Raw genomic sequence first — 27,670 nt, 5'->3', positions numbered from 1 at the left:
TAGACACAGTCCCTCAAAACAACCATGCTGCGTCAAAGCGATAAACCGTGCAAATGATTAGAGGCTGATAGAAATGATGTTAACAATGTAATCACCATTATGGTCAAATCGCCATTTACATTAAAACAATTTTATTTTTACGCTTTTATGATTCGATCAACCATGCGTGTCATTTTTTCCGCAGGCCACAACGTGACATTCGAGTGCGCCGCCGACGGAAACCCTGAACCTGAAATCACGTGGTTCCGTGGAGCGACGCGCGATCATGCGGAACGCGGTCTTCTCGACGTCAATCCACGTGCTTGGTTGCAAAACGAAACCGACAGTTTGTCGATAAGTTTTTTGACTCTGGACGATGGTGGCGCTTACACTTGTACCGCAACCAATACGTTTGGAAGCACTGTGTCCACTGCCCAGTTGTCCATCACAGGAACAGGTTAATGTCATTTCCGAAACGTGCAAAAAACAAAGTCAAAGCAAAAATGTTAAAGCTAAATAGTTTTGGGCGTCCCATTATGATCCTGGCACCTAATAGTACGGGTATTTGACTATTCGTCCGCATATCTTTTCTGATTTGGCGCAATTCAAACCAAACCTCAGCCAATGATAATGCATTGTTTCTTGAAATCCGCGATATTGGCGTATTTTGAGGTGTGAAGTCGTGGATTTATCTTCTTACTAATCTTGGTTGTCTTATTTTATTCCAATGCAGCTCTGCCTCGGGTTGACGTGGGTCCAAGCCGTATTCACGTGATAGAAGGGGACAGCATCACAATTCCCTGCAGAATTCTTTCGGGGAATCCTTACCCTACAAGACAGTGGCACAAAGGAAGGGTTGAACTTGGGTCAACGGACAGAGTCTGGGTAGGAAGCTTCAATTCTTGAATCTCTGTGTGTGGTTTTTAAGCGTTTCTGGCAGTTCAATATCAATGTAAAAAAAATTGAGCAAACGTTTTAGTGTATGGCAACTGTGCAAAACTCATGTGCATTTGTTCAATTGTGTATTTGCGATTTGATTGTTCCCCTAGAAACTAATTCTGATTAACATTTTATTGATTCGTATAGGTAAATGTTCATGGAAACGTTGCTATCAACCAAGCAGTGCCAGATGATGCTGGATCTTATATTTGCACGGCAACAAACGTGATCGGTGTGGATCGTCGCCGCGTTCGCTTGGATGTTTGGGGTAAGAGATTGACTTCAAACTTGACGTTTAAAGTTAAATATGCTAGAATAAGACTTACAGTTTAATTGGGTTGCTTTTCAATCAGGTTGAGTATCACTTCATATTAAAGTTGTTTTACTATACTTACAAATTAACATTGCTTGGTATCTTGAAACTGAAGGATTACAAATTCTAAACAAAGAATGTGTAGCAATTAACAGGTTGAAACTCATTGAAATTTTAAATGCAACACTTCTATCTTCATCACCAGTTCCTCCCGAGATCGTAAGAGGAGAGAGTTCTTTCACAACGATTGAGCACGATCCCATCACAATCCCTTGCATCTCGGTTGGGAATCCCATCCCGGAAGTTGTGTGGAAGCGGAGGGGAGTCGGGATTGCTCTCAATAATCAGTTGGGATACCAAGTTGCCGGGGACGGGAGTTTGACCATCTCGGCTCCCGTGCCGCAAGACAGTGGAGTTTACACTTGCACTGCGAGGAACGATGCTGGGAGCGACCACATTGACGTCTCACTTGATGTTTATTGTGAGTTCTGGTGGAGTTTATGTGGGCGGGGTTTGGCAACGAGAGTTGTTTTTCTCTGACAAATGTAAAACGAGAACAGTTGCAAGTTGTGGTTGGCCGGTTTGAGAAAACCACTGTTTCTTAAAAGAAGATTTTTTTGTTTCTCAAATGTGAAAATTACTTGAAAAAACACAAAGCATTTAACATGATTAACTCGCCACGTTTCAAGTTTTGCCAAAAATAAATTTTGTCCGATATTCCACATTCTTATCACCTTCTGGAGTTTTATCACCAAATATAAAAAAATCTTATGGCACATGTTAGTACATGCTAAGAATATACAAGTTTTTTTTAACGTTTGAAATAAGTAAAACTCACGCTCACTACCTTTGTCCCCTGCAGTGATCCCCCAGGTTGGTTCGGACAGTCCTGACGTGTACGTGGTAACCCAGGGCGACTCGATCACATTGGAGTGCGGCGTAACCCGGAGCGATCCCCCACCTACATACGAATGGTTTAAAGACGAACAACCCCTCACTGGAAACGAGTTCGGGGTTTCCATCAGCGCCAATGGAAACCTCACATTCTTTTCGGCCGTCGTCTCAGATGCAGGTTCGGGTTCAAGTTAAATAGGGTATTTCCATGGCAAACACGTATCTGTGTTTTCCAACATGTGCACCTCGGTATTGTACTCTTGCAATACAAATGCCACTCATACATTGACGTGATGAGGTCGCACAATTTCTTATATCAAGTGTACAACATTGCGTGAACGAAATACCACGACATTGGGTGAATTTTCCTGTAAATAGTTGAAGAAGCACAGGTGTTAGACTTTGTACTTTTGAACAAAAAACAGTACAACGATCTTCGCAGTCAAACTTTATTTTCTCCCGCTTTACGTAGTTGAGTCTGTGGTTTGTGAACAAATATCACAGAAACTCTGAATGCTTTCCAGGCGATTACACATGCGTTGCGACCAACATAGCCGGCTCCATTGACAGATCAATGCAACTCATCGTCCAGGTTCCACCATCCATACGCAGGGGTCCGGCTCTCATCAAGGTAAACTGTTCCTCACATCTTGTAACCAATAAAGATGAAATGCCAGAATTGCCAACATTGTTCAAATAACAAACTTAAGATTGAAATGTTAATGTCAAGAATTCGCTGACGGACGTTATACAGTCACACCAGTGCAGCTTTCAAGTGACTTCTAGACTTAGAACAGAATGTTAAGAGTATTTTATGAAAACATATGAAAAAAAGTCTGGCCCTCAACTATGGGCAAATATTCTGTTCATATTTATTACAACTGATGCTTTTCTAACCCATGGAATTTTGCTCTGAAGGTTCTGGTTGGGGAAACTGCCGGTTTGAATTGTTACGCAACCGGTTTGCCGACCCCAACCCTCAGATGGTTCAGAGGCGAAGTTGAGATTACAACAGATTTAAATGAACGATACGTCGTTAATGCAGATGGTATTTTTATTTTCTTTAACCATTAGCAACAAGTTTTTTATTTATTTATATTTAAATAACCTGTCTCTTCTACCACATGCTGGTGTGTTAATCTTGACAAAACAAGATATTGACTCAGCAGTTTCTTTTCTGTTTCGAAATTAACGAGGCAGTCTACAAAACTTCGAACTTGTTTTTACTCCAAGCTGGCTTCAGCAATTTGCAAATCCGGGATGCGAGGTTGACGGACGATGACGAATATCTTTGTGTGGCGAGGAACCCCGCAGGTCGAGACAGTTCATCCGTGTTTGTGGATGTCCAGAGTGTTCCCTCTATCAGAAAGAATAACAACTGTGTTCCCAAGGAGGAAAACGGATATTGTGTTGCGAATCCAATAGAACTCGGACAACTTTCTCTGGCTTGTAACGCCACCGGTGACCCCAGACCTGTTATAAGGTGAAGTTTCGTTTCATGAAAAGTTGTTGAAAGTCGAGTTTTGACCAAAAACTGATGTATGAAATACAATGCAATGTGATCAAAAGACCCAAGATCGGTTATTACATTCAATCGACCCAAGCTAAAAATAACGCGTCAATTCATTAGTTTACTCTAACATCTAACAAAACCATTGTTAATTATCTTTGGACGTTATCACATTTGCCTAGAATAAAACCTTGACGCAGAAAAAATTACTTGTAGTAACGTTTGTGTGGATCTAAATCACAACTGCAAACGACAACCTGACTAATAATATTACACACAAGAAGCACATTCATCATCCCATGGGCATCATCAGTTGCTTATTTTTCAAATAGTTTCTATTGGACGTGTACTATTGAAATAAAATGTTAGGTTTCTTCAGTAACTTTGTATTTAATTCGTTTCAATAAGTTTTGCCTGAATGCAAATTCCACATGACAGGTGGTACCACGATGGCGAGGAGATTGATGAACTTGATCCGAACGTGAACATCGGTGACGATGGCACGCTTACTTTGCAATCTGTCACCTCCAGCGATAATGGGGAATATATTTGCGAGGCAGAGAACGATAGAGGAATCGTCCGCCAGGTTAACAGAGTGCTCGTCCACGGTAAGCGAAAAAAAAATACAAAAAAGTTTGTTATTTCGTTGAAATGCGAAGATTTAATACTTTCAGTTAAAAGTAATCTACCAAATGTGTTTTAAATATCAATAAAAACATATTTGCACATGATTTGCAACATGATTGTGTTGTTGTCTTGTAACTATAAGTTGGGCAATTTGAGGGGTAACATATAATAAGGGTTATTGTGATAAATATTTGTATACCGCTGTTAAGGTTCTTATCATTCATTAACACACTTATATTTATTCAATGAATAAAAGTTTAAGTTAACGCCATTTTCCCTTTTCGGATTAAAAACATTTAGCGTTGCTATCATGGGATATTTAAAATTCACTCAATGTAATTTACCCTCAGAGCGGCCTGAGATCGATGGTGGAGGGGAGGACATAGAGAGGATCTGGATCCGGGTTGGAGAGGATGTTGATCTCACGTGTGAAGCAAACGCAGTTCCTCCTCCTCTGATCACGTGGTACGGAGGAGATCAACAACAAATTGTGAGTTGTTACGTCACTGGATGAAAGTTGAAGAGAATATTTGAAGAATTTTTTTGCATTTTGTAATTTTGTCGTTAGTGTTGGAAATATTATTTGTCCAATTTTTATTCAAACTCACTAAGTTTTAATTTTGCAAGAAAAATGATTAACAATAACTAATCATTTAAGTGAGTTTAAAAACATTGTAGTGACAGCAATACGCAATTTCATATTCTCTACGGCGACTCTTGTAACTCTATTTAGAACGGTCGGCTGCCCGCGTGCAACCTATACATAAAACTTTGTGTTACTTTCCAGCCCGTCCAGGAGGAATTAAATCACATCCAATTCGTGTCGAGTGGGAGCATCTTCCGCATCACCAACGCTCGTGTCTCGGATACTGGGATGTACAAATGCCTGGCCGTGAATCTTGTCGGGAGAACGCAGAAGGTTTGAAATTATGTTGTTTCGTGGAAACCTGTTGCTTTTTATTGCCTGACTGCGATAATTCTTACGGTTTTATCGATATCCGTACCGTTCTATGTTTCACGTTTATCGTTCGTGTGCGAAGTGACTTTGCGTGCAAAACAAAAATGATGTGATTTAATTAAAAAAACGTGGCTTATAAAAATTATTTGATAAAATGTTAAGATCGAAAAAACGAAAATTATTCAATTTTTGTAACACAAATAAAAGCTATCTTTCACCACAGATGTAACAATTCGAACAAAATTTTAAGCCAGGCTATTTACGCTCACGGGTATGATTTGTACAAAAATGCTGCTACTATTCCTCTTATATGTTTGACAACCCTTGTCCTCCTCTGCTTTGTAACAGTTCATACGACTTGACGTCTATGTCCCACCTTCTATTCGAGACAACAGTGACGTATCACGTCATGTGGTTGTAATTGACCAATCGGTGGAGCTTCACTGCAACGTGGACGGAATTCCGTTTCCTTCAATCCAGTGGTTTAAAGGTGCCAGTTTTTTTTATCTAACTTCAAACAAAAGTTTACGTGGTCAATGGCACAAACATACTTAATTCGTCTGGTACTAACGTGTGTGTTATTGGCCCTTGGAAACTGTAATTTAATGTTTCAAAACTGACTTAAAAAATTTAAAAATAGGGATCTAACCAAAACTGCAGATGCAGGCCTAGCGATCACTGTATACTACTGTAAAGAACTGAAGATGCCCATGGGGCGAAATATATATTCCTGAAAAAAAGCCAGGCTGATCCTGTAGTAAAGCTACTGGTTTTTTATGTTTTAAATACTGTGTAAAAGTAACGTTTCCCACCATTCTAGGCACAACACGCTTGGCTGTGGATGACGAACGACTTCAAATCGACAATCGGGGCCAAACCCTTCGAATCAACTCCGCTGTTGTGACTGACACAGCCTCATACAAATGCATTGCGAACAATATTGCCGGGGAAGACTCGAAAGACTTTTATTTGGACGTTCACGGTAGGTCACGTGGCCAAAGTTTTTTCGACCGTTATTAGGCATGTATTTTACTAGTATTCGGATCTGTATAGTGGTTTATGAAGTTGGCATACTATTATGTGGATGAACATGTGCACTTGCACATTTTCGTGATAGAGCTCGATTAAATAACGACCGCACGTCGTTCCTAATAAATTGATTTTGGTCACATGAGCTTTTAATTGACCGCACACAATGCTTATCAGCGTCAGCTGTGAATTCTTAATTTACTTGAAACTTATTTTGTTCCTGTAGTTCCTCCTACTATTAACGGAAACGACTTGACGCACACAGTGACGTTGAACGACCACCTCGCACTCAGCTGCTTGTAAGTAAAGTTTCCAACTGTGCTATGCGTAACTAGTGGCTTTGGAAAACGGTTAATCTCAGGGCAATAGTCTTTATTTATTGTTAAGATATTTCAGTTCTATTTACAACAAAGATTTTTTCTGTGCAATGTTTAATTAACGTGGCAAGAAAAAAACTTGACAAGGAAAGAACATTAAAAGGTTACTAAGATTTTTATGTTGCAAAAGATTTTATTTCATTATTTTGTCCATTTACATAAGTGGTTCCAAAGTGGGCGCCAGCGCCCTAAAGGGGGTTGGCAATCCTACTGGCGGCGCTGGAGACTGAATGGGCGATTGGGGGGCGCTTGGTGACATGGCAAATTTTCTCTTATAGCGTAAGTCAAGTGTTTCCCAACCGGTGGTTCGTTTACCACTAGTGATATGCGACCGCATTCCAGGTGGTACGCGTGTACCTTTCCGTAATTTTCTTAGCTTATACTTGGTGGAACGTGCGTTCAGCGCATTCAATTGAGGAGACTTACGAAGCAACAAATGAATTCGTTGTGTTTTTTGTCTGTTCTGTTGGGCGTTGTTAAATGACTAAGGTGTTTGGGGGCGGTACAGAAGAAAAGTTTGAGAAAAACTGATTTACATGGTTGTTTACACACTCTCTTCATCGACTTTAGCGCCCGGGGAATTCCCACACCAACAGTCCGCTGGACCCACAACGGACAAACTCTGACGTCACGGCCAGGAGCTCGACTTGTGCAGGACGGCCAGGTGGTGGAGCTAGCGAGCGCGCAGGTTTCGGATGAGGGGGAGTACCGTTGTGTGGCATGGAACGTAGCTGGGGAAGAGAACAGGACGCATGTTGTCAATGTGCAAGGTATTCTTCTTGCGTCAACAGAGATGCCTAATTTTTTGCATTTTTTTGTAAAACACCCGACTCCAGTTCTTGTATCACAAGCGAAATGTTAATCTGGCCTAAAATAAAGTTATTTTTCTTGCATTGATTAGCTTGCCATACTTGGTAATGTCGATTTAGGTACTACCACCTCACACACTACGGTCCTGATATAACAATAAAAGCATTGCGATGTTGTTAATCTTTAAGAGCACATTACTTGTAGTAAACTTTATCGTGTATACTAAACCAATAACTTTCTTGCCAGTACCACCCACCATTGCCGGAGACAGTACGATTTACAACTCCACCGTGACACTAGGTGGCACTGTCACTCTAACTTGTCACGCAAGCGGGGATCCCCCTCCGACGATCGTGTGGTTGAAGAACGAAACTCCGATATTCGGATCGGGTGGAAATGTTGAGATCAGTGCGGATGGAACCGAACTCACCATATCTGGTGGGTTGTCATATGTTTACCTAAGTGTAAACCAGTTATAAAGTACAAGATTCATGCTTGATATGCTGAGTGTTCAAGTTTTTCGACTTATGGACAGTGGATTGTATCAACTTAACTCGCTCTAACTCGGGTAAATATCGAGTCTTTGCAAATAGACTCGTTTGCCGCAAGTTTGGTTCGTTAGAATTACATCCGAAATAAGATTAATTGTGAAAACAAACGACGTATGACAAGTTGTTAACATTTTTCCTGGTTGGTTGTTAGTTGCCTTCATATGTTTGTCTCTAACGTGAACCAGAAACAGGGTATAAGCTTGATGTGTTTTGTGTTTGCCATTCAGTCCATTCTCATGAAAATCGGTCATACGTGCTTGGGTGTACATGAATATTAAAAGAGGGCCCATAAGTTCATTGTTTGCTTTGAAAATAAGCTAAATCCGCCACAAAGTGTTACAGTCTCGTGCGATCTTCAAAAAAGATGTTTTCCTCCAATCGATCGCACGCAACCGCGAACAGTGATGGGACATTTCATATCTACAAACAATAAAACAAATAGAAAAACAACACCTCAATAACCCTTCATCTTTCTGATTTTTCTTTTATTTATTTGTTTACCTTCACCCTTGCCTTTTAAGACGCTCGTGAGTCGGATCGTGGAACTTACGCTTGCGTTGCATCGAATGATGTCGGAGTCGAGACACAGTATCACAACCTGGACGTTCTCGTGCCTCCAGTGATCGCCAATCCGAACGAACACGTGATTGCAGTAGAACATGAAACAACCACTCTACAGTGCAACGTATACGCCCATCCATTCGCTGATATAAGGTTTGCGGCAAAAACAACTTATGTTTGCTGATAGCTTTACTAACCAGTACAAGAAGGCTCTTCTAGCAATAATATTTGTAAAACCCAAAATCAGTTGCTATGCAGCCTGTCAGGATGTACCAATGTTCATGCGCAAACAAACAACACTGTGAAATGCTGCATAGCAACCGAAACGTTGGTGTGTTTAAATATTGTTGCCAGTAAGCCTTCTTGTATTAATAATATGCCTGGCAGCATCAGTAATGAACGTTGCGCATATTAGAAATGTATGTCTAGCGCATGTGCCAATAAATAAACGGGTCCACAGTGCAATTTCTAAATGGTCTTCAGATATAAACTTTGTTGCAAGCAAAGTCAACGTTTGTCGATTTATGTATTTTATCACCTCGGGATGAAAATCTTCTTTTGCACCGACATGTTTGCTTATGTCACGTGAAACAAAAGTTTTTTGTAGAATCTTGTCATTGTCTCCCGTGCACTTCTGAATTTTTCCCGTTGTTAAAAGGTGGGAGGTTTTCGGTGCTCGAGTGCTGGGGAGTTCGCGATTCACTTTCTCCGAGCGCAACCAGATTCTGACCATAACAGACGTGGCAGTTGGCGACGCCACCGAATACACTTGCATCGCATCAAACGTGGTTGGGAGGGCAACCAAACTTACCACCCTCGTTGTACACGGTAGGTTGCAAGAGTTTGTTACAGTTTCACGTGGATAGAATGTGTAGATTTGAGAGAATGTTTCAGATTTTAAGTAAAACTTGCATTACATTTAAATTTAATAAAATTAGGTGTAGATTTGAAAAGATTCATTTTTCAGATTTTACACAAAACGTTAGCAATGCCTTACATTTAAATACAAAAAAAATTACTACATTCTAAAAAAAGTCAAAATTTTCGGATGTAAATCTTTGTTTCGATTATATTGGTTGAAGTTCCTGTACATGCGCTGTCGCCACTATCGAATATAAATACGTTTGTTTTAATTACAAACTAAACTGGGAACAATTTGTTGAAAGTTTAGTGCCAAATTAAAGCTAAACGATACCATAAACTTCTTGGTTCATTTTTCAGTTCCCGCCACCTTGATTTATCCGACCGAGAACAGCATCGAACACACAGTTATAGAGGATGAGCGCTACGAGCTACGGTGTGTCGCAAACGGGATTCCCCTTCCCACGATCACGTGGATGAAAGACGGCGTCCCATTGGTCGACACCAAGACTCTCAAAGTAAATGTGAATAATATTCTGCAAGGGTCTGTGTTTTGTTTAATTTGCCTCGTCTACTGTTGCCATTTATAGCAAGCATTTTTTCACTTTTTCTTTCTTTGTGTCCGTGTTGTTAGATACGGGATAACGGTCGTGTGCTGGCCATCACAAAAGCTGACCCAATCGCCCACGAGGGATCGTACGAGTGCGTTGCTGTTAACCTGAATGGAGAAGACAACAGGATTATGTCACTGGTTGTGTATGGTAAGCTTTTATGAAGAAACAATTAGTTAATTGTGCTCAATTCTTCTCAAATTTGTGTTATTAGTTTACTGAAAACTGCATGTATTGATTGCTACTGAGAACGTGTGCTATATTGTCAGTTCTGTGTGTTTCTGTGTTCGTTGATTATGTTTTGAATCTTTAGTTCCCCCATTAATCATCGGCCACACGAAGGTCCACAATAAAGTAATTAACGTTGGAAGATCAGAAGTATTGGAATGCCGGATTAAGAAAGGAAAACCAACACCTGAGGTTGGAAGCAGAATGTTATCAAGCAATTTTAGATCAACATAACAGTACTAAGTATTTGTAAAGATATCACAAAACAATTTAAAAAATGGATTTTTTGTTCGTGACGTCTTTAAATATTCTTGCGTTTCACAAACGATTTCATGTAAAATTGCTACCAACGCAATGGGATGAACTTTTTTCTCATTACCCACAGCCATTTGTGCCAAAGAGATTTACAAGTTCTCTATGTTTTGATGCAGATCAAATGGTACAACAGGGACAACCAGTTGATCGACGCGGCACCAGGTCTGGTTTTCACAGATGGAAAACAACGTCTTCATATCTTAAGCGCTCGTCTAAGTGACGTAGGCAACTACTGGTGTGAAGCGACCAATATTGCAGGGAAATCAAGGAAGGACTTTTCGCTGGAAGTGATTGGTGAGTATGAAGTGACAATGTTGGAATATTTCAATTTCACTACGAGTTTCAAAGAGGAAAGGATAAACAATCAAATCTGTGGTACCCTACACAAATATAAAGTTCACCTGACGAGTTGTGCGCTTGCGCACCAATGTACCTTGGCCACAATATACCCCGTGAAACCACTGAGCTTCTGTAGCTCAGTTGGTAGAGCGTTAGGCCTGGTTAGCCAAGGGTCGTGAGTTCAAACCTCACCGGGAGCTTGAATTTTCACATCGACTTGTTGGAAAAGTGTGGCTTATTCAGCATGTTTGCGATGCCAGTGAACTTAATGACCTGAGTACGATAGTAAAAGGTACTTCGCAATGGGGAGAAACTGCGTTTCCATGCCATAGCGTGAAACACTTCAGCGTTCTTTGATGTTAATTTAGGATTGTATTTAGATTTCTGATCTAAAACACTGATTCGTCCATGTTTTTTTCTTCAGTTCCACCCACAATTCGCGGGGAAGGGGAAATCACCCGGGTGAGCGTCATTCTCGACAACGACGTCACAATGGAATGTCAAGTTGAGGGAATCCCCACGCCCGATGTCACGTGGTTGAAAGACGGCGTCCCATTGGTCGCTGTTCGAACTGGAGAGTACAGTCTCTCAGCAGGTGAACTGTTTCAAAACATTTTTTCGCCTCCAATCGCTTACGGCCGAGACTGTGCGTCGCGTAACAAATTAAATAAAGAGGCTGTTTTTAAATAAAAAATTCATGTTCTCAGGTGGTACACGTTTGAATGTGATCCGTGCTCAGGAGAGTGAGGCTGGAACGTACACGTGTGTAGCACAAAACGACGCAGGAAATTCCTCCAAAGACTTCTTACTCGATATTTACCGTGAGTTTCTTGTGATATTGACCGTCCCGCTTTAATTTGATTCCCCGGAAGGTTGTGTATATATTTACTTTCGGTCCAATTGATGTATTCAATACACGCTGGTAAATTTAAAAGATGCAACTTTCTGAATTTCACTTTCAATTCCGCTCGAAATACATCAAATAACCTTCAAAAGAACGAATGAAAAGCTAGAAACACCGTATTACTGTTGCTCAGGACCTTATAGTATGCGATTTACCTTTGGCATTCCAGGAAAGGTTGAAGAAATCACTGATCACGCTGAGGCAGATGAGAAACTTTGAAACATTCCACATATTGTTTTAGTTCCGCCAAGCATTGGAAGCGACGAAGTCGAAAACATCACAGTTGTTGAGAACACCCCGGTAACAATGATGTGTGACATCGACGCCTTCCCCCCACCCACCATCACGTGGTACAAAGATTCTAGACCGCTCCTCCTAAAACCAGGTCTTCGTCTTTCCCACAACGACCGACAGCTCGATATTAGTTGGACGCAGGTGATACATATTTTACCAAATATAACACTGCTTGACATGGTCCACGGTTACGAAGCACCACCATAGGGATAAGTCAACAAAAAAAATCGCCAGTAAACAAAAACTTTGGACGCGGGTAACTCCGCCGTCATATTCGAATATTACTATGATTTGTTTCATAATTTTCTACCGTTGGAAAGCCGTGTAAAAAACAAACCGTTGCCTCGTAAGATGGCCGAGTAGTATGAAACCTTTTTAACATGTGCTCGTGTTTGTTTTACTGGAAGTCATTTTTGGTTAAACTGTAAATAGTAGTTTGAAGCCGTTTTGTTTTAGGGAATGTTAACTTGCCAAAAAAGTGTTACTGCCCTTCTTTTATTCGAATGTATCTCGTGGAACAATGAACACAAGTTGGGTTTTTCGTTCAGCGCAGGCGAATCTAAATCGTTGGCATCTTCCTTCGCTAGATTGAACCTTTTTAACACATTTGTTCTCTTTCTATAGGAAGACGATGCTGGACTTTACCATTGTGACGCAACAAACGTCGCTGGAAGACAAAAGAAGTATTTCAAACTTACAGTTCACGTAGTACCAACAATCGCTGGCCAACCTTACAACATTCTGAATCACGGTTAGTGTAATTATGACGTCACAGTGCAGTGTTGTTAAGTAACAAACATCTTCGTATTTATGTCCCAATAGAATGTAAGATACAAACCAGAGAGCAGAAGGTTTGTGTTTTTCGTGTTATGTGTTGTGTTTGGCCATGTGGAGGTTGAATGGTTCCTGTTTTATTTGGCATTGCACTTGTGGTGGCGTTATAAACCTAATATTTGTGCGAGTTTGCTGATATGCGTGCTTATGATGTGCTTTTGACGACTTACAAGTAATTCTATGGGTGTAGATTTTTTAATTAAGTTGGAGAAACGTACATTGACGATGCTTTTTACCGAAATACATTTGACTACTACGAAAGCCAACAGATTTTAACCTATGAAATATGTTTTTCCATAAATGTGGTGAAATTTGGTGGAAAGCGTTATCATGGCTAGAATTCCGAATCGTAGAGAGGTTGCTTTCACAAGTGGTGGTGAGATTCACATGTGATATCACCCCAGTGTTCCACCCTGTGTTTATTGCTCACTACGTTGCGTGCTGGACACGTTGGTGCATTTTTTATGCGGAAAAAACATTTCGTTGTTGTTTGGTTATTAATCGACTTGTTCTTGTTATAAATCAACTTGTTCTTGTTATAAATCAACTTGTTCTTGTTATAAATCAACTTGTTCTTGTTACAAATCAACTTGTTCTTGTTATAAAATCAACTTGTTCTTGTTATAAATCAACTTGTTCTTGTTATAAATCAACTTGTTCTTGTTACAAGTTGTCGGTGATCGAATCCACATGGTTTGTGAACCTGATGGAATTCCTTTGCCCGTAATCGTGTGGAAAAAAGATGATCGCGTTCTCCCCAGTGACGCAACAATAAAAGGCGAAGGAAGGGTTCTGGATATTTACTCTGCAAAGGTGAACATGTCTTTTAGTGAAAATGAATACTTGGTTTATTGGTGAATTAATAGGTTAGTTTTTAAGATTACGCAGTATTCGTGCCTTGAGTCCATTTTTTGAACAAGAAAGTTAAATTTACGTTCTGTTAAACAAATCGTCTAATTTTTCAATATTTTTTCGTTTTCTGCATCATTTTCGTTTTCTTTTTTGTGAACTTCTTAAATCGAAATTTCCCATCCAGGTGTCTCACTCCGGTTTGTTTGTCTGCAACTCGACCAACGTGGCCGGATATGACGTCAAGACCTACAAGGTCACTGTGTATGAACCTCCTTCCATCGCGGATAACGATGACGACATAATCGTGGTCGTAAATCGAGGCGATTTAATGACGTTGGAGTGTGACGTAACGGGGATTCCCCCACCCGAAATAGTTTGGTTGAAGAACAGGAGACCTCTGTCCAAGTATTTCGACAAGTATGTAGTTCCGTATATAGTACCTGTTGATTTACAACCATGTAGTATTTAAACTGCGCATTATGACGCTACAATGAATTGTTTTCGTGTTTTCGCGTAATAATTTCGGAAAAAATGGAGACAATTGTAAACTTGTCAGAACTACTGACAGTAGTCGTCAATCGTTTTTATACAAAGCCTGTCTATATTCACTTAACTGAAAAACTAAAAAAATTAATGTTTGTGTTATTTAAAGAAGAATAAATACATCCTTGTTTATTAGATTAACTCTTGGCTTTAAGTTTTGACTCAATTTTACCAACGTTCCATATTTAATCGGATACAACTTCTATCAACCATAAAAACCTCAACAGTAGACAAATCATTGGCAAATATATGCAGGGCTCAGGTCCGTGAGAATGGGCGATTCTTAGTTGTGGAAGACGCTGATGTTGAAGATGCCGGGAGATACACGTGCTCTGCCAGGAACCAGGTTGGGGAAGATAAGAAAAACTTCCAAGTTGACGTCAATGGTATTTTGCTTCGAAATATTTTGTACTCTGCTGCTGTCAGGCATGATGACATGTCGTCATACGGCAGACTAGCGTTGGTTGGATAAATTCTGCGTTAATTTTTTACCGGAGGGCAGCTTGAGAAGTTTATAATCCGCTTGGTATTAAACGTCAATGCTGCATGTTCCATTCCATGCCATAAAGTTCGAGGTGGTGTCATTTAAAAAAAAATGCTCTGAGATTTACGTTTTTTAGCTTTTGCTTTTACACTTACTTTGGTATGTCTCAACGCTTAATTCACAATTCCACAACGCTCAAAAAAGTTGTGGCGATTGGCAACCTGCACTTTTAAATTTTCGTCTACTTTTCAAAGGGCATTTTCAACACTAGTGTCGTTGCAAATAATTTGTAAACGCCTTGTGCAACGAAATCAGATGAAACTTAATTCGATTTATCCTAAAAGTAGGATAACGTTGTCGAGTTGTGATTAATATGCATTACTCGCAGTTCCACCATCAATTAGAGACAACGACGAACCTGAAAACCGCTGGGTGGCGCAAGGGAACAACATCTCACTTACATGTGATGCGGAAGCGATTCCGGTTCCCACAATCCGATGGCTCGTGAACGGGGAACCTTTGACACCGACCCCGAGGGTCAGACCGCGATCTGGCGGAAGGACATTGTTCATTTCGAACGCTAAGGTTGGCGGTTGTCCTATTGTCCGGTGTTAAATATGATTTTTATGATTTTGATCGTGTTGTTGCTCTCATCCGTTTATACCAATCCGTGATATACAAATATCGCTAAAGTATGTAAAACTTAAACATATGCTTCGTTGCTGGGATTTTCATCCTAACAAATCCTGATATGTTTTTATAAAAATGTAAATCAACACGATAGTAAAATTTTTTCTGGAGAAGTAGAGCATTTTTTTCCGTACCTTTTCTCTTAGATCAAACTTAAATGTTGTTGCATTATTTAAAACAACCCAAGCATTTTTACACAGGACGGCGACGCGGCGCGATACACGTGCGTTGCTACGAACGCCGCCGGAAGTACGTCACGTGACATCGATCTGGACGTTTACTCTCAACCCAGCATCGAAGGAAGTGACGTACCCGATCGTCATGACGTCAACAGAGGCAGCGCCTTCACCGTCACATGTGACGTTGGGGGATTTCCCGCTCCTGACATCGAGGTATAAATTTAATAACAAAGTTGTTGACGAATCGTCTCCATGTTCTTTGGTTTATCTTCCTAGTTAAACTTACGCCTAACTACCTTAGAGCAGGGGTCGGAACATGGAGACGATTCGTTAGAGCGATTCCTTAGAGCAGCGAGATAATAAAAAATATTATTGTTCCTAAGCAACAAATTTCACGTCACAGTGGCAGAAAGACGGCTACAGGATCGCAACTTCACTCAATGGAGTTTTGGGTGGCAGCAGTGAATACACACTGACAGATGGAGGGAAATACTTGATGGTTGCATCAGCCGAATTAAGGCATGCTGGGGATTACATGTGCCGAGCCATCAACGAAGCCGGGGAAGATTCCAAACTTCACAAAGTCAATGTCAGAGGTAGGAAAATGTATCCTTTATTTGCGCTGTAAGAACGGTTCCTGGGTTTATTCTCCAAACATTTCTTTCTTCCAAAGCAAAATTTTCTATTGGATCCTTTAAAATTACTTTGGCTGATAACATCCCGTAGGTTGGAGCCGGATAGGATAATGTTTGTGGAGTTTTCTTTCGTATTTACTGTGTACACACACAGCAGACCCACGAGAATGAAGTGCAACCCTTGTGCCAATAATGGGGTCCCATACGTGGTCAAGCATGAATATGAAAGTGGCCCAATCAATGTCATTGTTCGTATTTGAGGGATTTTTACCGCAAAACATAGAAGTCTTAATATGATCTCCAAAAAAGATCCTCTCACCGTCAGATTTTCCTTTCAAGGCCTCTCACACACAAGTATCAGGGATGTTTATTCTACCTTACAGAACCCCCGACTATCAGCGACAGAGAAAGTTCACCTACTGACGTCACAACTCACGTGAACACACCGACTTTACTTCGCTGTTCCGCCTACGGTGTTCCCTCCCCCACTATACACTGGCTGAAAGGTAACAGTTCGTGGATCAGACCAGTGAAACGCCACAACCTGTTTAAACAAACATCATGGTCGAAAGTGACTGTGGATCTTTTTGTTAGGGTGTGTTTGATTTTCCGATGACATTTAAAACACAATTTAAACCCTTAGAATGTTGCGCGAACAAAATCAGGCATAATTAGATAAAAGTTTTCACGAGCCGAGTTTTGAATGTAAGTGAAACACTTGCTTTGATTTCAACAGACGGGGTGAGACTCGACGTGGAAAATTCCACCACAATGTCTACACAATTCGGGGGAAGATATTTAAGAATCCACAACACATTACTGGATGATGAGGGAGCGTTTACTTGTGTGGCGAGCAACGAAGCTGGAGATGCGACCAAAAGCTTCAACCTTCATGTTAATGGTAAGATTATATCTACGCTAATTTGTGCCAGAAGGTCAGTTCCTTATAATTTACAACATTGTAAGGCAACAGTAGGATAATAATCAAACTTTTAACTGATTTCAAACGCGATGATGCTTTTAATTTTTAATTTTCTTCATGTATATTCGAATCGAAACCAAACTGTGAATCGGCTCCACAATATTTATTGCAGTGAACTAACCCACAATTGCAAAAAGCCAAACAGATATTTGCACACAAACGCACTCTTTTCAAAGGCTCTTCTATCCAAGTAATTAAAATATTTTTTGAGGAAAAAAAACCTTTTGTTTCACTCACGTTTTAGGCTTTCAAACTAAAAAATAAAATACCAACAGCTTCTAGTTTTCAGGACAATTCAATTGTCCAAAAATTTCACAAATGGCCAAACAGTACTCTTGTATGTGCAGTTTTCGTAGCAAAGATTACTTTATCTTCACTAGTACCGCCCGTTATCGAGGGTTCTGACCAACGAACACCTACACCAACCGGTGTGCCGATAAACGACACGATCCAACTTCGCTGCGTCATCATAGAGGGGAATCCCTTCCCTCAAATCAGGTGGTGGAAGGGTAGGAGACAACTTGAATCGGGGTGAGCATAAAATGTTGTTCTTAGTGGATTTTGTGAGTTTATGATCTGAAATTTAACCGATGGCAAAATGTCGTGAAAACAGGGGTCTTAAGTCTTATTAGTGTGCAACGTAAGATAAGCAACAAAATGGAAAATCGGACTTCGACCAGTTAACTTTAAATTGTCCGAAGTAATAATCTCAGCAAAACAAATAGGTTGTATTGAAAATAAGCAATAAATTTACAACTAGAGTAATTTAACTTCCCTCACTATGTTTGTGGTGGGTTGTTGTACCTGAAGGTTTTGTTTGTGATCTGATGTCGACTTTGAAGTTTCGTTGATCTAACAACTTATTTCACAGTTCCCGAATTCAAATATCATCACGTGGTCAAATGATAGAAATCCACGACAGCAGAATGTCGGATACGAGCAGGTACAGATGTACGGCGAACAACGTGGCTGGGGACGACAGCAAGTCGTTCGACGTCGAAGTTCAAGGTGAAAAAGCAAAAATTATTAGTTATAACGTCACAATACAGGTAAAGACGCTCAAAAAGCAACATAAATCCAAATGTGAACATTGTCTTTCTGTTCCGCAACTTTAAAAACGTAGCCTTTTTTTTCTTTTTAATCAATCTTTATTTGTTCTGAACTATTTATGTAGTATCTTTAATCAAGAAAGTATGAATAAATAAACTTTGCCTTCCGTGGCTTTCACAAATTTGGCGAAAAAGGGCAATACCTTCAAAAAATTTTAAAAGCGAAACATTCGCAAACCCGATATTTTGACGATAAACACTGGAACGTTAAAGTAATGACGATCTCACCCCAGTTTCACCAAACTTCAATGACGGAGATGGGACGGACATGGTTGATGTAAACGAGGGGTCACCACTTCATCTTCACTGTAAAATACATGCAGTCCCCGCCCCCCAGCTTACCTGGTACAAAGATGGCCGACCTTTGACCCCTGATGATAGTGACGTGTACATCTTCCCGGACGGGCGAACTTTACAAATCATCAGTGCGAAGTGAGTTGTGACGCAAACTGAGAACCTCAATATTAAGGAGCGCTTGTTTGTCTTTAGCACATAGAACTGTTATATCGTTGAAATATTTAAACAAGTTCTTTCCTTCTTCCTTTGTGACAACTAAACTGGATCTATTCCAAAGCAAAATTCGCATTCAAGAAAATAGCTCCTTCCTGAGTTGCCACAAAAATATGTCAATAAGGTTTGCTCGTTTTAAATGATGAAAATCTAATCGCAACCCGTACTTACAAAAGATGGTTTTGAAATATTGCCAAGTGAGATGTTTATAATACAGACCTTCGGATGCTGGGGTTTATACGTGCGTTGCGACCAACCCGATCGGAAGTGACGACAAACAGACAAGAGTTTCAGTAAATGTCGCTCCAACTATAGGTGATGGAAGCAACATACCTGAGAATGTGGAACCGAATATCGGAAACCCGTTCACGCTGAGCGTGAGTTTCATCTGAATGTGAAATTTGAAGTGAAAAGGATTAAATTTATTGTTTTTGTGTCGATAAAATGTTAATGAACACGTGTAAATCAAAATGTAATGAACTAAGTTAGGATTTATTGTAACTTTGGCTAGTTTTAATTATAAAATGCTTCATAACGTTGATTCATACAGAACTGCAAAACGTAGATTATTCTCTATTCTCTTCTGTTTATTGTTGATTCTTTATTCAGTGTCCAGCAACAGGAAACCCAGAACCCGTGATCACGTGGTACAGAAACGGTGTCGCGCTCAACTTGACCTGGGATAAATACGAAGCGGAAGACGGAGCCAAGCTTCTAACAGTGAGGTATGAGATAGTGGAGATTCCACTTTATGTGTTTTCAATCGTATTTGACTTGACCTTGAGTTAACCTTTCGAAACAACAATAAATTATAGAAATTTTGTGCCGTAAATCAATCATTTCAAACATCTGAAATTTGGCGCCCTTGTGTGAGTAAAGGCAAGTGTGAATTTGTAAAATGATTACTCCACTATTCATCAAATTGTATGCAATGTTTTGGAGCAGTTTGGTCCTTGTGATCCAATCATTCTGCAAAAAAAACTTACTTGTGCTTTGACAGCTGAAGTGCCAACAAGAAACTTAGTGCATTATATGTAATGGAATTTTTTTTGGAAAAGTTTTTAGGATCAGGACTCAGCATTAACAGTATGTTGCATGCAGGGACTCGGATCTTTCGGATTCTGGCCACTATGAGTGTCGAGCCAAGAACAAGGCGGGAAGAGACAGCAAGATTTTCCGCGTAAACGTTCGCATTCCACCGAGCATCAACGGCCCGGAGTTCGAGCGGCGGATTGCCCTTCAAAACAGCGCAGTGGTTTTACTGTGTGACGCTAGGGGAACCCCCGGACCTGTAAGTTTTTCTTGATTTCTAATTTGCAACATGGAAAAAAAACTACAAGTGGTCGATAAAACCTTGAAAAATGGGTTGCTGTAAGATTTATGGGTAGTTCAGCCTCCCAACCAGGTTGTAGGAATTTTAGACTAGAAAGTTCATTAACTTTTCGTCATTGGAAATTTGAAACAAGACGTTGAAGTCACCGTTTTTCCTTCTGTATTTTGTAGACATTAGAATGGTTGAAAGACGGAATCCCGATCACCCAAACCGGTCTAAGTCACTCATTGGTGGCTGAAGGAAGGCTTCTAATCCTGATGAGAATCCAAACTCTCAACAATGGTGATTACACGTGCGTTGCTACGAACGCCGTGGGAGAGGTGATGATATTCAGGAAAATTACCATCTTTTGTAACGTAGAACTGTTACTGTGTCTGTAGGAAGTTTAATACATGGTGTTAAAATCCTGAATTAATCACTTACATAAAACTGAAAAAAACTATTTGCTACCAATGACATCAACACCGCAGTGTATGACGTAATTATGACGTATGTTTCAGGCATCTAAAACTTACGAAGTGACGACACACATTGCTCCTGTCCTCCCCGATACTGTTGGAAAAATCACAGTTAACAAAGGCGACGTTGCAAGGATCAGTTGCGAAGTTGAAGCTGTACCTCTTCCTACCGTACAGTGGACCAAGAACGGTGTGCCGGTGGTTCCCCAGTTGGTAAGTGACGTCAGTCTAGTGAAGTATTTTAAGGAGATGGCGAAGTTATTCTTATTTGTTTATATTTATCAAGTTAAGGCTTTGTGTATGAGGAAGAATTTAACCTTATTCTAAACTTCCTGCATTCAAGAATATCGAACCAAACAAAGTTAACTTTGTGAACACAACATTTGCACAGGATGGAAAAGTCCAACTTACGGCAGACGATCAAGTACTTATCGTTAACGATGCTGATGAATCTGACGTAGGCAGTTACATGTGCGTCGTCTCAAATCCTGCCGGGATCAAATCCAGGTAATAACACCAGAACCCAATTCACGCCATTCTCAGATTTTGTATCCAAATAAACGCTTGTGCCAGAATGGATAGTTAATGCATAATCAATGTGAACACCGCTAAACGATTTTCTATGAGTAGGGCTTTCCAACAAGTTATAAGACACTTAACTTACTACGCAGTTGTACACTGGTCTTGGCACTGATTTGCAATTCAATGTCACAAAACTTATACGGCCTAAAATATTTTTTTCAGGAGTAGAACGTTTCCTCAAGTGATAAGACACTTAACTCACTACGGAGTTACGTAAAGGGATAGAGTTTAGTATTTACAACTCTGCGCTACTGCCTTACAGAAACTTCCAAGTATCGGTCAACGTTCCTCCGAACATTTACGGACCTGCTGTGATTGACCGAACAGCCAATCAGGGGAGTTCCCTTACACTTATCTGTGACGTGTACGCTGTTCCCCCGGCAACCATCACGTGGATGAAGGATGGAGCTTTGCTCAGGACAGACCATCGTGTCACCTTGCGGTCGGAAGGAGCCACTCTGCAGATCGGTAAAATACTTGAAGACGATTGGCAAAAAAAATATGTGCCTGCTATTCTGTGACGCTACTGAGCTCCTGTAGCTCAGTTGGTAGAGCGTTGGGCCTGGTTAGCCCAGGGTCGTGAGTTCAAACCTCACCGGGAGCTTGATTTTTCAGATCTCTTTCCGACTTGTCGGGAAAAGTGGCTGATCCAGCTAGGCTGCAATGCCTGTGAACCTTATGCCTGCTATTCTTTTATAACTGACTTTCAGGCACAAATTTCACCTTAGATTGTATTCAGTCAGCGTTCAGACTTTCAATGTTATGGCGTTAGTCTGTTATATTTAGAATTAACCATACCTGGAACTATCAGCATCGCAGTGTCTGCCATTTGAAACGTTAACTTGACCATGTTATGAATGCTTGGGACGTCAATGTGACCCTGATATAAATATTTCATATTCTGTTTTCAGGGACAACTGAGCAATCAGATACCGGAGTTTACGTTTGTCACGCGTCCAATATTGTCGGGGAAGCTAACCAAGCCACTAACCTCCGGATTAACGGTAAGAAATATGTTAAAAAATATTATTGCTTTGGAACGGTGTGTGGCATTAACTGGTTTGTATGCAAACATAATCCATTTATGTTGGAACTGAATTTCTTTCACGTAGCAACTTTTTACGTTAAATATGCGCCAAAACGATTGGCACCACGTTCTTTTCGTTTGGTTTTTAGTGCCACCCGCTATTGTGACGTCACCACGCAACGTCGACGTCATCGAAGGGGAAAGCACCCAACTTGAGTGTTTGGTATCGGGTATTCCCCTGCCAACCTTGCAGTGGTTCAAGAGCGGAACGATTGTGACGTCAGAAACACATTCGAACCTCGTGGTTTCTGGGAACGGGGAGACGCTCATGATTCATAATGCACAAGTAAGCGGTGCGAGGTTTTTATTCAATACTGCATGTCACCAATCCAATGGACATTTGAAGTAGTTAATTCTTGTCTGTTTTCACGCATGTCTAACACAAAATTATATGACAATAAAATGGAAAGGTTTGTAATAATGGACCAGACTTGGTAATAAATACTAACTGTAAGCACTGGTTTATTTTACGAAAAGTTTGTTCTAAATTTTTCCCAATCTCTTTGCAGCAAGTATCCACAACAACTATTTTAAATGTATAAATTACTCAATGTATCGAGTGAATAAAACAGGATAGAATTGGGATGCATCCATCCTATCAATTTAACCCTTGCAAGAAACAAAATTGGCCCCATGTAAAACTATTGGACCTTGGAGAATTATTATTAATATTTTTTATCCACTGTTCAGGTATCGGATGGCGTGGAGTACGTTTGTGAAGCGAGCAACGTAGCTGGGACGGAGACTGGAAACTTTTTCGTTCGTGTTTTGGTTCGACCCACGTTGAGGGATGGAATTACTGACACTCCACACATTGAAGTAAGGATTGGTTAAATTTCTTATTTTTATGCTGGTTTCCTGTTTTCAACGCTATCTGTGACCTTGAAATCACCTTGCATTTTCTTATAATATTGTTTCGGCACGGGAAAATACCTTTTGGGGTTTGCCTGTTGTCGCAACATATATAAAAAATATCAGTTTGAATTTTGTACTTTTTTCCAAATCCAGTTTTTCGAATGAGTGTTTTTCATCTTATTTTAATTCAGATTCTCGCCGGGGAACAAACCACCCTGGAGTGCCCGGTGGAAGGGGGATACCCCACACCTGAGATTCGTTGGATGAAAAACTTCCAACCAGTCCAACTTTCCGATCGCATACAAATGGTTGCGGGCGGGAGACACCTGAGAATTCTTAACGCTCACGTAAGTTCTGTGTGCTTTTGGTGAGATAATCGACCCTGTGATTTGTTATTGCATGTGATGTTTTTGTGTCGTTAGAAATGTAATCCCATACTGCTGAAACATGGGCATGTTTTCTTCATTTAGAATACGTGTAAGAAATGTACAATTAGCATAGTTTGGGTTGTGCTGGTTGTTAAGTTTTGATTTGGACTTTGTGTTAATGCATTTGCGTAAATTTCGAAGTAAACACAAACCCTAATTCTTTGTCGTGGCAAACATTTTTAGTTTCTCTCCAAGTTAATGAAAATAACGGTTATTTCTATACTTACTTATGAAGGTAATTATGTGACATAACGAAATTTCTACAAACCACCACCAGTAACCCTTCGTAAAATCAAATATGTTTGATCCTGACCCTGTATCAAAATCCTACTTGCATGAATTTTTTTTGCAGGAGACAGACACGGCCACATACAGTTGCACAGCTTTGAACCAAGCTGGAAGTGTGAGTAGCAGTTTTCTTCTTGATGTATACGGTGAGTGAGTCTTTTGAAATCATCAACTGACATTATCTGGTCCTGCGTTTTTGATTTCAAGGTTAAAGTAATTCCTAACACAATTTACAAAATCATCCAAAGAACATATTGTTGAATTAAATTTTTCTGTTTTTAATCAACAAATGAGTTTTGGTTTCGTCTTGAAGTTATAAACGTGCCTGGCAGCATCAGTAACGAATTGTTCTGCTTTTATGTCACAATTTTTAATCATATTTAATACAATTTTTTCCGACAAACGGGTTAACTCCATGTTATTTCTCAGTCCCACCCATGTTTCTCTCGCCTGAATCGGAGGAGATCACGGTATTTGTCGGTCAAAGAGCAACGTTAGATTGTTCCGTAATCGGAATTCCAACACCAGGTGTCGCATGGAGCAAGGTAAGTGACGTCACTGTTGATGCAAGTCTTATCTTCCTGATCAACATCGTTTAAATGCTGGATCTTTTAGTTATCACATAGATTTTGAAAATTTTACTTCCAAATTGACAGAATCTTAACCAACTTACAACTGCAGAGAATTGAGCATTTAATTTTAAACAGCAACAAGTTCACACTTGTTAATTTCACATCAATGCCAGCCAAAAACGCCCCAATTAAGAATTTTGATCAAGTTTTGTTGAAAGCTATCCATGTTATCTAGGACGAGGCTCCTCTGCGTGATCTGACCGAAGACCCGAGATCCCGGGTTCGATCCCTGCTCAACTCGCAGAAGATTCTGGTCACCGAAGCTCGTGTTGAGGATACAGGACTTTATACTTGCATGGCAACGTCCATTGCTGGAAACGAGGATAAAGATTTCGACTTCAAAGTTTACGGTAACCCGACCCCGGTCATTATGTTACGATAGAAACAAAATAAAAATTTCAAAATATATCGACAAGTTATGTGAGAAAAACTCTTTTGTCCTTATTATCGTCTTTTTTGTGATATTTCGCCTGCATTTAGTCAGTGTCACTAAAATTCAACGCGTTTCCAAATGCTTTTCTTATGTAACTTGTCCAAACAATCAGATATTTTTGACACGTTATCAAAGAGATCTATTAACATATATATAAAATATTCATTCAAACAAAATCAAAAAAATTCTTTAGATAACTCACAGTACCCTTGTAAACTGTTTCACACTGTTTCAGATCGCACCCGCATTGTCGGATCCGAAACCACTGAACGAATCAGTGTGAACGTGGGCGAGCGAATCAACTTGATCTGTGACGCAACAGCTGTTCCCATTCCGGTGGTCACGTGGACGAAGGACGACCAACCATTGGTTGATAGCACACGAATCAAAGACGATGGCGGTCGTATGTTTGTGGCTGGAGCCCAGGTTTGTTCAATCTCACTTAGCCATGGACTTATTTCAATATATATTTGTATTTATAATGTGATTTGTAGGGTATTAAATAATTACTTTAACCGAACACAATCAATGTCGTAAATTCGATATTGTTGAAGCAAACACCGATTTTATTAACTCAATGCAAATGTCCGAAATACAGCGAAACAAACGTATTCTAACTTTGTCGAAACCTTCCACAGCTTTCCGATGGTGGAACTTACACTTGTGTTGCAACGTCACCGGCTGGAACGGTCGAAAAAGACTTTGACGTCACCGTTAATCTTCCACCTTCAATCGACAGCGGAGATCGCAACGTCACTGCCGTTGTGGGCGATGACGTCACTTTGGAATGTCGTTCTGATGCGGTCCCTCCCCCTACTTGGAGGTGGATGAAGAACGGGCGACAGGTGGGGGGTGGTTGTTTCTATTTTTGTTCTTTTCTCTTTGTCTCTCAAACAAAAACGTAGAAAGATTAAAAAAGCTTTGAAATATAAAGAAATGTTCAGCACAAATGTTTTTCGTGTTCTGTGTATTACGTCATGTGTACTTCTAATGTGGAAAACGAGGATCTTAACCATAGACTGGATATGATGACCTGGCAAGTTACCAGGTGTTTTAAGTTACTTACGTCATGTGTTTGTTATTTATCAGATTAACAACGCGGGGAGGTCCCTGAGGTTGATCAATGTTCAAGTTTCAGAGACCGGAGTTTACACGTGTATTGCTAGCAATATAGCAGGTATGGGATGGCTTCTACCACTGTAACACAAACTTAATTCCATTTTATAAGCAATAGCGGTGAAAAGTTTCTCATCTTTAAACGAAAAGACTTAATTTGTATTAATTTCAAATATTTCGTCCGAATTCACCACACGCCGAACACAGTTCATGCAACATTTGACAATTAATTAATGCGACCAACGAAACTATTTGCCAGCAGTTTTAAAGCCCACATTTTTTTAACAAAACAACAGTAAAAATGATACTTTTATGTTCAAATCCTTGCCTCTATTTTCAGGTACAACATCCCAGGACATTAGTTTATCTGTTTACGAACCACCGACGATCGACGTCGGACCAACAGACATCACAGCAACCCTGGGAGACACGGTTAAATTACCATGCGTTGCAAGGGGCGTCCCCCTACCAAAGGTAAATCCAACAAATGTTACTGGACCTGCTAAGATGTTGGTTGAACCTGCCGAGCGTTTAACAAAATTGCGCAAGCGATTAAATTTTGCGTTTCAAAATCATTTCTTCAAGCGCTTGCTTTTCTTAAGTATTTCTACTGTTTCAAACAACGAAGTGTTACGTAATATTTTTTTGCATCTTCAAGGAGCAAGTAATGTATTTATGGAGCTGTGTGCAGATTTGTTTTCGCGCGATGTGAAGATTTTCCCCTTTTGGTTGCTTGCCACGGAGTTCCAGATATATTGACACATTGCTGAAATATATGTTTATCCAGCGAAAGATAAAACTCTTTATAAAGTATCAGAATCGTATTGCGATCATTACGAAAAATGTCTTTTATTTCTTGTTCATTTCCTACCCTTAGGTATCGTGGAGAAAAGACAGCGCTCTGATTTCACGCAACAACACACCAGGGCGCTTCGACTTCCAAGGTCCGGGATCGTTGTTGGTTGAATCTGTACAGGTTGAGGATGCTGGGAGATATGTGTGTCTTGTTTCTAACGGGGCCGGGTCGGCTCGGAGAATCATCGAACTTGATATTGAAGGTAAAACACTAAAATATATTTTTCTAAACATCACCAACTATAATTTCCCCATACAAACTGAAGTAACCGTGTTATAATTTTCTTAAGTCCCACCGAGCATTCTTCCTGGGTCAACCAACGTGACAGTGACCGTTAATAACCCCGTGACACTTGATTGTGAGGTCACCGGTCTACCGCGACCCACAGTAATCTGGACAAAGAATGGACAGCAATTCGACGTACAGGGTGACCCTTCTGTCAGGTTGCTATACGAGAAATTAATTGTTTTATTTGTTGTAGCATTGTTACGTAATAAACAAATATTAACCTACGTAACAGCTTGCTTGGAAGCGGATCTTTACGAATCGCCTCCGCTGCGGTCGCTGACACAGGTTACTACCGTTGTGTCGTCACAAACCCGGCTGGAAACACCTACCGTGACGTCACTCTCTTCGTGCAAGGTATCTGTGATGTGACGTAACTCTTCATGGCGTCATTGTTAG

At 40.3% G+C, this 27,670-nt stretch overlaps 1 protein-coding gene and 1 non-coding gene across 2 annotated transcripts in view; both read left to right on the top strand.

Moving 5' to 3' along the window:
* Positions 1 to 27,670, top strand: part of LOC145903405 (hemicentin-1-like) — a 52,520-nt gene that overhangs the window by 8,652 nt on the left and 16,198 nt on the right. The window contains exons 18-75 of the mRNA XM_082991489.1: positions 185 to 436; positions 713 to 864; positions 1,066 to 1,186; positions 1,437 to 1,712; positions 2,094 to 2,303; positions 2,650 to 2,756; positions 3,044 to 3,173; positions 3,359 to 3,608; positions 4,074 to 4,243; positions 4,613 to 4,752; positions 5,050 to 5,181; positions 5,569 to 5,710; positions 6,041 to 6,202; positions 6,476 to 6,548; positions 7,197 to 7,396; positions 7,683 to 7,874; positions 8,509 to 8,701; positions 9,207 to 9,376; positions 9,770 to 9,927; positions 10,044 to 10,170; positions 10,334 to 10,440; positions 10,680 to 10,857; positions 11,327 to 11,497; positions 11,610 to 11,723; positions 12,048 to 12,241; positions 12,725 to 12,851; positions 13,605 to 13,747; positions 13,971 to 14,203; positions 14,585 to 14,715; positions 15,202 to 15,398; positions 15,704 to 15,895; positions 16,086 to 16,278; positions 16,701 to 16,823; positions 17,054 to 17,218; positions 17,680 to 17,830; positions 18,171 to 18,307; positions 18,642 to 18,840; positions 19,136 to 19,295; positions 19,528 to 19,643; positions 20,020 to 20,209; positions 20,422 to 20,571; positions 20,752 to 20,910; positions 21,053 to 21,216; positions 21,554 to 21,759; positions 22,203 to 22,295; positions 22,468 to 22,664; positions 23,069 to 23,197; positions 23,425 to 23,580; positions 24,014 to 24,095; positions 24,379 to 24,494; positions 24,757 to 24,931; positions 25,250 to 25,440; positions 25,653 to 25,859; positions 26,104 to 26,191; positions 26,471 to 26,604; positions 27,008 to 27,188; positions 27,276 to 27,429; positions 27,507 to 27,628. Coding sequence (XP_082847615.1) covers positions 185 to 436; positions 713 to 864; positions 1,066 to 1,186; positions 1,437 to 1,712; positions 2,094 to 2,303; positions 2,650 to 2,756; positions 3,044 to 3,173; positions 3,359 to 3,608; positions 4,074 to 4,243; positions 4,613 to 4,752; positions 5,050 to 5,181; positions 5,569 to 5,710; positions 6,041 to 6,202; positions 6,476 to 6,548; positions 7,197 to 7,396; positions 7,683 to 7,874; positions 8,509 to 8,701; positions 9,207 to 9,376; positions 9,770 to 9,927; positions 10,044 to 10,170; positions 10,334 to 10,440; positions 10,680 to 10,857; positions 11,327 to 11,497; positions 11,610 to 11,723; positions 12,048 to 12,241; positions 12,725 to 12,851; positions 13,605 to 13,747; positions 13,971 to 14,203; positions 14,585 to 14,715; positions 15,202 to 15,398; positions 15,704 to 15,895; positions 16,086 to 16,278; positions 16,701 to 16,823; positions 17,054 to 17,218; positions 17,680 to 17,830; positions 18,171 to 18,307; positions 18,642 to 18,840; positions 19,136 to 19,295; positions 19,528 to 19,643; positions 20,020 to 20,209; positions 20,422 to 20,571; positions 20,752 to 20,910; positions 21,053 to 21,216; positions 21,554 to 21,759; positions 22,203 to 22,295; positions 22,468 to 22,664; positions 23,069 to 23,197; positions 23,425 to 23,580; positions 24,014 to 24,095; positions 24,379 to 24,494; positions 24,757 to 24,931; positions 25,250 to 25,440; positions 25,653 to 25,859; positions 26,104 to 26,191; positions 26,471 to 26,604; positions 27,008 to 27,188; positions 27,276 to 27,429; positions 27,507 to 27,628 — 9,282 coding nt within the window. The remainder of the gene's footprint in view (positions 1 to 184; positions 437 to 712; positions 865 to 1,065; positions 1,187 to 1,436; positions 1,713 to 2,093; positions 2,304 to 2,649; positions 2,757 to 3,043; positions 3,174 to 3,358; positions 3,609 to 4,073; positions 4,244 to 4,612; positions 4,753 to 5,049; positions 5,182 to 5,568; positions 5,711 to 6,040; positions 6,203 to 6,475; positions 6,549 to 7,196; positions 7,397 to 7,682; positions 7,875 to 8,508; positions 8,702 to 9,206; positions 9,377 to 9,769; positions 9,928 to 10,043; positions 10,171 to 10,333; positions 10,441 to 10,679; positions 10,858 to 11,326; positions 11,498 to 11,609; positions 11,724 to 12,047; positions 12,242 to 12,724; positions 12,852 to 13,604; positions 13,748 to 13,970; positions 14,204 to 14,584; positions 14,716 to 15,201; positions 15,399 to 15,703; positions 15,896 to 16,085; positions 16,279 to 16,700; positions 16,824 to 17,053; positions 17,219 to 17,679; positions 17,831 to 18,170; positions 18,308 to 18,641; positions 18,841 to 19,135; positions 19,296 to 19,527; positions 19,644 to 20,019; positions 20,210 to 20,421; positions 20,572 to 20,751; positions 20,911 to 21,052; positions 21,217 to 21,553; positions 21,760 to 22,202; positions 22,296 to 22,467; positions 22,665 to 23,068; positions 23,198 to 23,424; positions 23,581 to 24,013; positions 24,096 to 24,378; positions 24,495 to 24,756; positions 24,932 to 25,249; positions 25,441 to 25,652; positions 25,860 to 26,103; positions 26,192 to 26,470; positions 26,605 to 27,007; positions 27,189 to 27,275; positions 27,430 to 27,506; positions 27,629 to 27,670) is intronic.
* Positions 21,822 to 21,895, top strand: Trnat-ggu (transfer RNA threonine (anticodon GGU)). The gene has a single exon. It is a non-coding gene; the product is annotated as a tRNA-Thr (tRNA).

The sequence above is a fragment of the Ascidia mentula genome, chromosome 5, assembly GCF_947561715.1.
Source record: "Ascidia mentula chromosome 5, kaAscMent1.1, whole genome shotgun sequence".
NCBI classification, from domain to species: domain Eukaryota; kingdom Metazoa; phylum Chordata; class Ascidiacea; order Phlebobranchia; family Ascidiidae; genus Ascidia; species Ascidia mentula.
This window is presented reverse-complemented; position numbering and strand designations above follow the sequence as displayed.